The sequence below is a fragment of the Mastacembelus armatus genome, chromosome 21 (genome assembly GCF_900324485.2).
Source record: "Mastacembelus armatus chromosome 21, fMasArm1.2, whole genome shotgun sequence".
In the NCBI taxonomy this organism is placed as follows: domain Eukaryota; kingdom Metazoa; phylum Chordata; class Actinopteri; order Synbranchiformes; family Mastacembelidae; genus Mastacembelus; species Mastacembelus armatus.
In genome coordinates, this window is record NC_046653.1 from 21,707,828 (window position 1) to 21,718,460 (window position 10,633).

General features: G+C 39.6%; 1 protein-coding gene across 3 annotated transcripts; it reads right to left on the minus strand.

Annotated features, from left to right (window-relative positions):
• Positions 1-217: 217 nt before the first annotated feature.
• On the minus strand, positions 218-8,659 carry hao2 (hydroxyacid oxidase 2 (long chain)). Of its 3 annotated transcripts, none has more exons than XM_026295261.1 (9): positions 8,573-8,659; positions 7,089-7,144; positions 4,839-4,991; positions 3,287-3,438; positions 2,802-3,085; positions 2,387-2,605; positions 1,451-1,609; positions 772-841; positions 218-656 (listed from the first exon to the last, which is right to left on the minus strand). In XM_026295261.1, exons 2-9 carry the CDS (start codon positions 7,103-7,105, stop codon positions 601-603), a joined length of 1,110 nt encoding a protein of 369 aa, XP_026151046.1. In that variant the 5' UTR covers positions 7,106-7,144; positions 8,573-8,659; the 3' UTR covers positions 218-600. The 3 variants fall into 3 exon arrangements, with proteins under 3 accessions (XP_026151046.1, XP_026151045.1, XP_026151047.1); XM_026295260.1 differs by having other exon boundaries at positions 2,387-2,608; XM_026295262.1 differs by lacking the exons at positions 7,089-7,144; positions 8,573-8,659 and adding an exon at positions 5,412-5,514 and having other exon boundaries at positions 2,387-2,608.
• Positions 8,660-10,633: the final 1,974 nt, after the last annotated feature.

Sequence of the window (10,633 nt, forward strand, 5' to 3'; positions counted from 1 at the left end):
ATAGAGATTCAGTTTTTTAATATCAGTTTTAAATACAACTTTATAGTATGTGTTGTGTCCTGACACATTTGGCCAGATGACTGCACAGATGCTCCTCTGCATTTGTAGACAACGAGAATGTAAAAATATAAATTCCCCTGAGGGAAACAAGCAACAACAAAGACTTAGTTCAGCTACATCTGTTATCATCTGCAAATAGACAAAAAAAACCAACAAATCCTCAGAACCAGGTGTTTATTAAACCACAAGCACTGGCAGCATTTCAAACCGGTGTGTGTGTGTCATTATCTGCTGAACTCATTACAATAAAACCAAAGTTTGTGGTTCCATTTCTTGTGCCTCTGTTCCCCGAAACCAAAATGTTATTGTCACTGTCATTATTCACTGACTGATTCTGCCACCAACCCTCAGCTTTCCCAGGATTCTCTCATTCTTAATACATGTTAGGTCTCAGACACAAGTCATTTCCAAAACATGGAAGCAGCTTGCATGAGGCAAACACCTTTCAGTTTGACATGATTGAGTCTCTGGTCCAGCACTTTCAGTGTGATTCAGAAGCCAGTCCTGTTACTCTTCCCAGTGCTGCCCTCTGCTGGCACGCTAGAGTTTGGAAAACTGAATAAGGTTTCTGTTGATTTCAGCCACGTTCCTGCAACCTGAATGAGAGAAATGCTGTTGTTTAAGCCTATACAGAATATTGCTGTATGCTTTGGCACAGAATATAAATGGCTTCCTTGATCACTTTCCATTTTAGTGACATCTTAAACTCACCCGACAAAGCCATGGACAGACGGAACTCGTCATTTAGGATCTGCAGCACCTCCCTCACTCCTTCCTCACCCTAAAAGGATAAAATGATGAGAAAAGACAAAACTGTAATTCTACACTCCAGCTGTAAAATACAATAAATGTAAAATGCCTAGAAAATCAAGATAAATACAGCATTTTGTTTTTAAAGAAATAGTTTTTTCCTTGTTATTTATTGATTTTAGACTCATTAATGTCTGTAAACATCCCACATACAAAGAGTTTTGACTAATTTAGGTTCTGTTAAATAGAGACAAAATCTTTATGGAGTTCAATGAGCTTTGCATAACAGCTCTACAAGTTGTATCTCTACAAACTCTAAAGCATATAAACCATATGAACGTTACACCAAGGCTGTAGCTACAGTATCAGTGAAGGCTAAACTTTAGCCGTCAAGGACAATGGTTATATATGGAGCTCATACATGTGGGAGAGAAACTAAGTCAAGACAGCCAGACAGCTCGCAGTAACAATAAAAATGCTAATGTGGCTATAATCAATCTCAAAACACACACACACACACACACACACACACACACACACACACACACACACACACACACACACACACACACACACACACACACACACACACACACACACACACAGGCTGTCACACACTGCCGTATCAGGGCTGCAGTACCTTGTATGCAAGGCCCCACACTGCTGGGCGGCCAATGAAAACACACTTGGCTCCCAAGGCCAGCGCTTTCAGTACATCACTTCCTGTCCTGATTCCTCCATCCAGATAGACCTCGATCCTGCCCTGCACCGTGTCCACGATCTCTGACAGTGCGTCAATCTGTTAGCAGCAGAGGTCAAGATGTAACAAGGCCGACACACTTTACAGCAACTGTGCACAGCTTGGTAAGTATGTGTGTTACCACTGGTTAGGTAAAACATAAATCCTGTATTTTTAAAGAGAATAACCGAAGCACTGAAGGTAACAAACAGCCTGTGGGATTTTCCACTGGTACTACTACCAACATTAAAGAAATAGGTTGGCATTGATATCAATCCCATAGCTGTGTAGTTTATGAAGATAAATATGAAGCCAGAACAAGCTTAGCAATAAGTTTAGCAATAAGACTGTAAACAACTAGCATGGATCTGTCCAGAGGTAACAAAATCCACCAACCAGCTCCTACAAGTCTAGTTAATGTTATGTAATCATTGTTTAATCTATGAAAAAGAACTTTTTTAACAAAGACCAGCGTACCAGGTTATTTCACAGGTTATTTTGTTGTTCCCAGTACTTCTATCATCTATGCTCTTCTTCTTGTTCCTCTTGTTCTTCTTCTCTGGTGTTTATACAGTGATTGGCCTCCCTAGCATTGCATTACTGCCATCTTCTGTCTGTAGTCCACTTCACCTCCCCATCACTTTATATTCAGCCTGTTAGAAACCTCCTCCCCTTGTTCCCCACTGACGTATTCAAAAATAACATCCAATCTACATTCTGACATCCCTACCTTATGTAAATGTGTGATTAGTTCTGGTCTTTCTTCTTCATACTTCCTACGTGACCTACAGTCAGGTTGTTAAATGTAATGTAAGAAGTGATATGGTTAGTAAGTACCGACGCTGGGCCTCCATCCAGCTGTCTCCCCCCATGGTTTGACACAATGATGCCCTGGACGCCATGCTCCACAGCCAGCTCAGCGTCCTCTTTGGTCAGGATACCCTTGATGATGACAGGCAGGCGGGTGATGGATTGCAGCCAGTACACGTCCTTCCAGCTGATGGAGGGGTCTAAGCTGTTGGCTGGGACCCCGTACTCTTCTGGGACTGCAGTCTCCTGCTTATAGTGTTTGTGGTACAAACACAGCTGCTGTGAGAGTCTACTTCAGATACAACTATACTAGTATACTATTACTGTTGAGCAAATTACCAATTACCAGTACTATTTTTGGCTCTCTTGTGTTTAGTTTTACATAAAACATAGCAGAAAGGACAACATTTGTTAAGTATATTGAAAATAAATGTACTGTTACCTGGAAGACTCCATCAAAGTTCTTGACCTTGAGGTGCGGTGGCAGCCTGAACTGGTTGCGGATGTCATTACGCCGCTTTCCGGTGTAGGGGACGTCGACAGTGAGGACCAGGGCCTTGTAGCCGAGCGCCTCTACGCGGTGCACAATCTGTTCTGACAGCTTCCGGTCCCGGTACACATAAAGCTGGAACCAGCGGTAACCGTTTGGTGCCGCTGCCACAATCTCCTCCACTGAGCAGGTGGAGTAGGTGCTGGTGATGTAGCAGGTGTTGAGTGCCTCGGTGGCTGTGTGGTGCAAGACGAAAAATTATTACTATGTGCCTCAACTCTCAGAAATGTAGTAATTGTTTTCTTAACCAGTGCAGGAGCCAATAACCAGCCAAATTAAGTTTAAACGTTAAATCAGCAATAAATATTAAACCGTTTTCTTCTATACTTCACTTACAGCAGTTATTATTTCAGGAAACACACAATTACAGTGCTCACCCCGGGCTGTGGCCACCTCTCCTTCATGCCAGGCCAGGCAGTGAAAGGCAGTAGGTGCGATACCAACTGGAAAGCTGATTTCTGTTCCCTGCACTGTGGTCCGAGTGTCGCTAACTGAGACGTCCCGCAGGATACGAGGCCTCAGTCGGATCCTGAGTGTGACGTACAGATGAACATTTCGATAATAAAGCTAAACGTAACAGGGATGCTGGCTTTCAAGTAGATAATGGAGACTGTCCAGTTGATTTCTGATCTGTATATTCTTTTTCTCATTAACTGATCAGTCATTTTGTCTGTAAGACATTAAAACATGACCATTATATCTCCTGATGATCAAGGTACAGCCCACAAACCGACTATATATGTTTCTCTATGATATTAAGTAATAATAATAATAAAAAAGCAGGTTGTATTATTAACTGAGATGCTGTTTATAGATACAATAAACAGGCAGGGACATCTGTTTTTGTTTCATCCAGAAAATTAATTATCTGACAAAGCAAGTTCTTCCTAACATCAATCAAAAAATCCTATAAAAAATCCAAACCAGTAACATCAGAAAGTCACACACACTGATTAGAAACACTGTTCCTAATGTCCTGATATGCTACATGACCAAGATATTAAAGTGGAAGATACAATCTCATGAAAAGAATAAAAAAATTTCTCAAACATTTTAATTTAAATTTATTGTTAAAATGGTTAAACGGCACATTTATCATCTTCGGAGCACTCTGTCACAAATCCCATGACAGCACGTTAGATTTCATCCTATTGGAAATACTTTTGAGATGATAATATGCTGTTTATGCTTGACATGCCATATTTCTTTGAGTAAAAATAAAAAACACAACACTCTGGGATTCTGATTTCCCAAAGCTTTGACTTACTGTCATCTTTCCAATCCCAGCCTTTATTCCTTTTGGGAAAACTTTCTAACCTTACCCCAAATGCACCAGCAAACAAATCCCTGGTAACAGGCTTGTTGTAGCAAATACATGTATGTGCAGATTCATCACCCCGAGAAAATCTATCAGTCTTTATAGAGACATTAGGAAATCTGAGTGGAATGCGTGAGGAGACACGCAAAGAAAACGTTCTGGCAAGATGGAAAAAAAAACCCTGACCCTTTATCACTGTCCCATTGGTAATGTATCTTTCAAAAAACACTTAATTTGTCATTACAGGAGGCAGGAAGAACAATGCAGCATGAACACAGCCTGTTAATGGTTACAGGACATCACAACCACACATAACGCAATCTACTTACAGAAATCAGTTACAGCAGTCCAAAGTCCAAAAAAGCACTTAAACTGCTGTGTCCTCATGTGATTTGCAGTTTAACATTGAACCTGTTCAGACCTAATCTCTGTCAGTTACCAAATGCCACTTTTTATTTTGTTCAGCATATAAGAATAGGGGTTTAAACCTAATTGTTTACTCTCTCTCTGCTGTCTGTGAACAATAAATGCAGTATTTTTATGCATTGCAGCACAGAAATTTTAAATTTGACCTTGCATTCCTGGTTATACTTTATTTTTCCCACTCCTACCTTTTGTAAGCCAGTAGGTTGTCATCCCTGGTGCAGCATTCATCTGCTCCAGCTGCATAATAATCCCAGGTTGCCTTTGAGAGATGCTCCTTAGCATACTCCTCAAAATCAGTCAGGCATACCATTGCCATCTCCGCACAGCGACCTCCGTCTCTGTGGGGGTAACAGACATCATAAGTTTGCAATTTCATACTTTTTAATATTGGCACATAAATTAAAAGAGCAGAAGAGGAAGGAGATCATGGCCCATCAGTACAGATTCTTACTCCTACATTTCATTAATCAGTTCAGGATTAAGCATTTCAACATATTCACAAACCATTTTAAAAAAAAACTGAAAATATAAATGTTAATTTTCCAAAAAAAACTCTACCTACTCTGGTGATGTTGCTAAACACAATTACTGATTTATTTTCTGCCTACCACAACCATTCAGATCTGAAATTTACATCCATCTAGTGTCATCTGGAAACAGGATCTATTGCTTTTCATGTGAGAGAAATATCGGCAGGCAGCAACAGCAAACCAGAACTAAAAAAAACTAGTGTATGTGCAAGATGTTACAGGATTTACCGCAGATGACTGAGCTGTCATAAACAAAACCCCACACTCTGACATGACAAAGCCTCTATGGAGTATTGGAGTCGCAACACCACTGTTCAAACTCACCAAGAGCAGCAAATGCAGTAAAGTCACGTAACGAACAACTCACCGTTCAGACCTTTGCACTTTGACATCTGAACACCTCAAATGAAACGGTTTAAACAGGTTTAGCTTCTTGCGTCTGTGTCGGTCTTTATGTCCAGTGTTGCTTTTGTGTCAGTCTAAATCAAACTTTTGAAGCCCCTGACAGTGCATGTGACCCGAGTGGGACCCCAGCTTTTGTGTTTACACAAACTGGAAATGTGCTGATGGAGACTCCAACTATAGTGAGGACAACAGGCGTCTGTCACAGTACTCTGCAGTCCAGATGTACATACAGTAGAGTGTTGTGTACAAGCAATCCTACGCACTAATACATGCTATACAATACGGAGGATGCTGCTCTAGTCATGTAACTCCTGTTAGTTATTGTCATATTGGAGCTGTTATAGCTGTTTTAATTGTTACAGTTTTAATAAACAAACAACAAAAAACAAGAAGTTCCTGTCACTGTTGTGCCAACTGTTTACAGATGTTTCATTCATCCATTATCTTCCCTTGTCCAGGGTCAAGGACAAGGGGCTGGAGCCAGTTCCAGCTGTTGAGGCATCTATTGTGTGACTTGAATTTGTGATTGCAGGCTTCATGCTGGACAGATCACAAGTGTGTCACAGGGCTGACACATACGCACTAATGAACCTAACCCGTTGCAGAACATGCAAACTCCACATTAAGACGCGGGTCAAGTGGGATTCGAACTCAAAACCTTTTTTGCTCCATCTATGGATGGATAAATGGACAATTGTTTCATGGTGCTAATGTGTCATATTCTACCCTACGCTTGAATTGAAACATCAACTTATCTACACAAGCAGAACTTGTATGTCCCCAGAAAACAAATTTAAGAGAAAGACACAGATGTATCTATGAGCTAACTACTTAGCCTTATGCTAACGCGCTACGGAAAGAGAGAGGGACATTTTGCGTCACCTCACATTTTAGCGTTTTTGTTTTTGTTATGGCAGTTTTTGAAGATTAAGGTGAGTAAGTGAACTAAAGAGGCATCATTTGCTGAGGAAGCACCTTACTGTTGTTGAACACGAGTGACTACAAAAATAACAAAGTAGTTGGGCCTCTGTAACAGTAAGACAGAGAATTCAGCTTATTTGGATTGACAACCAGTAACTGAGGTTCAAACTTCACCTCCTCTTGATGTGTAATTATTTAGTAAAATCTGAGTCAACAGTGTGACATGAAGTTTGTTCACTGAGAGCTTCAGGTTTTAATTTAAAGTTTAGTAGAACTTAGTTTAGTCAACGCCAAGAACTGATCCCCACCGTACCATGTAACAAACAAATAAAGAATAGTGAAAAACAAGTTTACTGCTGCTAGTGATGATAATAAACGGTGATTTAGTCTTTGCTCATTTGTACCATTTAATCATTAATTTATACAAAGTGTAACAAATCAATAACCAATAATGAGTAATCTAAGAAATATGTGTACTTATGAATTTCCATTTCCATAACCATGTATTAATTATTATATCTTTATAACCCTATGTGTTTATAGAGGTTCTGTGTGCACAGACAGAGATGCTTTACTCACCGATTACAAATGTTCATTCTCTCTCAACAGATCTTCTCTTCTGACAGACTCATAACCTGTCAACAGTCCACCACCAAAACAGATAGCACCAGGGATTACTGTTACTGGTACTGACAGTACGGACACTACTACTACTACTACTACTACTACTACTGCTACTGCTACCATTACTGGTACCACTGCACTAACCATACTGCGTAACTAAATAGTGAATAGTGTGCTACATAGACTGACACCACAATACTAGTCTACAACATTACAGCCTTAATTACTACACCAAAACTACTAATTGACTTCATACAATACTACAACTGCAGTGCTCCTGCTAGCACACTTACACTTATTGATGCTACTGTTATTACAGGTATTGAAAATGGCAGTATGACAAATATTGACGTTGCTACTAACATGTCCTACTGTGGTGCTTCATCCAGTTAATATATAACATAAATGAACCAGCTGCTTCTACAGTTAAATTAAACATGATGCAAATAATGACCAGCAGTTATTTCAGTAATTTATTATATGTGGTTGCAAACCTGAAACAAAATCAAAGCCTATAATTAATACTAATTAATAGGTTTTGTGTTTTCAATGAAACACCTTACGCAGAAGTGCATACAGCTTTACAGTCACCTAGAAAAATCCTTCCAGTGCAAATTCTGTTGTATAAGCTGTCACCCATGAACACTTGAGGGCAGTGCAATACTGGATGAGTGAAAATATATTCATGAAGCTCCAGTCAACTTCTGTAAAGCAGGTTAACACAAGCAGACTTTCCTTATATTATATTTGTGCCACTACACACTGATCCTGCTTTTTTGTGGACTTTCTGGGTTAAACTTAAAAAAAACCTTAGTTTCATTTTTTTTTTGCTTTTGCTTTTTTTTTTTTTTAATGTTTTGAGTCTTAAAAATTATGTTAATGTAGCTTAAATTGTTGGGTCTGGTTAAAAAAAGTCAAAAAACCTTCTTGCTGTCTCTGAATTTGTAAAAAATAAAACATACAAATTCTTCTGTTATACATTCTACCACTTGGTACTACAGCTACGATTAACTCTTATTACTGGGATATTACTTTCAGTGTTTATTTCTGTGTGACTGGATGTGTGTTAAAAATACGAGCCCGTCCTGCGTAGGTCATTTAGATCAACTGAATGGTTGCTCAGAGCACATTGTCCAGGTGAATTTCTAGAATACCTGGTAGTAGGTATTTAGTTTTCAGTGCCAAACAACTGAAAGATTTAACCTGTTTCTTTCATAACTTGTTTATTTCTCACAGGTCTGCTTACTTGTCACTGGCTAGGAGTGTGCTCATCGCCAGCAGATGAACACATCTGGACATTACGTTGCCATTATTAATTTCTCTAGTCGAATAGTGCCAGGTGTCTCTACATTTAGGTAAAAGGTAAGCAACTTAAAAACGTAGAATCCATTGAACTGTAAAAAATACAGTTACTGAAGTGGATAAAATCAGTGACTTACCTTAACCTGAGCTGTTTGGCCAGTCTACAGTGTGTGTTGGCTTCCTTCTCATGTGACAGGATTGTGTCAGAGGGCAGTTCAGCCCCCCCCTCACCCCGTATCCTACCACCCCATCCCCCACATCCTACCCCTCTCCCCCCCACAGTGTGAAGCTCCTCCCACAGTGGTTCAACACCAGCTAAGCCCATCGTCAGCACTCTGGGCCCTGGCCTCTCTTTGTGCCAAAAACACCCAAAGCTCATACAGGTCAGTTGTTTTTAGGAGCAACAAAAACCTCCTGTTCTACTTATGTCCTTGCATCTTTTCTCCTTCCAGTTTTTAAAAATCCTTCTTCATTCCCACTCTTGCTTCATCTTTCATTTTTTCTCCTTCATCTGCCCCTCACTTGCTCCCGTAGAGCTTTTACTCTGAATGTCTACATCTTAGTCACACAGAGTGTCACTCTCAAATCACTATAGAGAAGAAGTATGGAAGTAATAGAGTTGATCAAACTCTGATCACATATGTATAAAGAAACAAAGGATAAAAAAAAAAAACAAAACAAACAAACTATGCAAGGCTGTTTCTGGAAATGTCAAACTTGTCAAGCAGAGTGTGGACTTTGACAGGTGTTTTGAGGGTCCTTGCATATAAAACACAGATGTCCCAACCTTTGATATCATGAGCTTGTTATGCTTAGGTCCCCACTGGTAAGTGATGGATCGGTGGCAGGATGTGAGAGAAAATGGTAGGAATGCCACAGTGTGTCAGCTCACCGTGGACGAAACAAAATGCCTCTAGAAGTTGTTCAAGCATTTTCAAACAGCAGTGGGGTACAGTGATGTTAAATTAGATTCTCTTGCTCTTATTTCATTACAGCTTTTGAATTGAATTTACTCTTTGTAAATGTAATATCTTCTGTAACAAAACCTGGCTTTTTGGATGATGTATGTGTCTTTGGATTTATGTGTTTTATTTTGGTTTTAACACAAAAGCCTGTGAAGGTGGAGCCAAGGGCTAAATCTGATGAGTTGGACCTCCGTGGGGAGGTGTGAGTGTTATCTGCACTGAGAGGAGGTGCAAATTGTGTTAATCCACAGCTGGCCTCGATGCCTAATACCACAGAGTTAGATCTGGCTCCGGGGCCGCCATATTGGAGGCAGTGGTACTTCAGCAGAGTGGAAAACCTCTTCCACATGCTGGTTGAGGCTCTGCCCTGAGGCTGTGGCCCAGCACGCCGCGGCACATGTGTGTTGAATTGTCAAGGTGTTATTGTGCCCTGGCGAGACTCCGAGCCCTTCAACTTCTGTCTCTCCCAGGTTTATTATCAGACTAAATACAGCCAAGTCCACAGACATGGGTCGCAAGTCTGTGCAGCCATTTCATTTGGCTCTACAGCAAGGTCTAAGCTGATGGCTGTCTATCATGGTTTGAACGTTTCGCAGAACTGCCAGAAAGGAAGGCGCCGATTTTATACTGCATTCATTTATATTTTAGTAGTAAAAAACACCTGGATTACTTGTTGTGGGCCTGAGTTAATTTAACGCTTAAAGTTTTTAAGTATGTTTGCTGCTTTCCCTCTCAGTTTAGGATGAAGAAGTAATGAAAAAGCACAGTGATTAAACAGGACTAACATCTAATTAGGGGAGACAATAATAATACCTTATCATACTTAGGCCCTTGATGATAAATAAGACATGCTCAACAAAATGTATTATTTTTTGTGTTTAATAAAATACAAACAAATCTAATAATTTGTTAAAAATGAGAAACTATTCACAGGGTTTCATGGGATTTAGTTGTTGGTATGATCACAGTTTTTTGATTTCAAATTAGAAAATGTAAAATCATTGTTGATTGTTTTTAAAAGTTTAAATTTTGCTTCCTATATGCAGACTAATTTACACAGCACAGCACAGTTTGTAGCACAAGAGCAAGTTTTGATGTTAAATATAGTTTTACAGGAGCCACCATCCTAAAAATGTGCAGTATAAAATATAAACAGTATGTAATCTAATATTTTTCATGATTAAAAATTGGAGTCTTAGCTCTTTTGGATAAAAGAGAAATCTAAAATGTTAC

Excerpts from the sequence above, each read along its gene's own strand:
- hao2 (XM_026295260.1), bottom strand. Across the intron at positions 1,610-2,386 it reads TGGATGGAGGCCCAGCGTCG|ATTGACGCACTGTCAGAGAT; the intron begins GTACTTACTAAC and ends TGCTGCTAACAG. Across the intron at positions 842-1,450 it reads TGTGGGGCCTTGCATACAAG|GGTGAGGAAGGAGTGAGGGA; the intron begins GTACTGCAGCCC and ends TTATCCTTTTAG.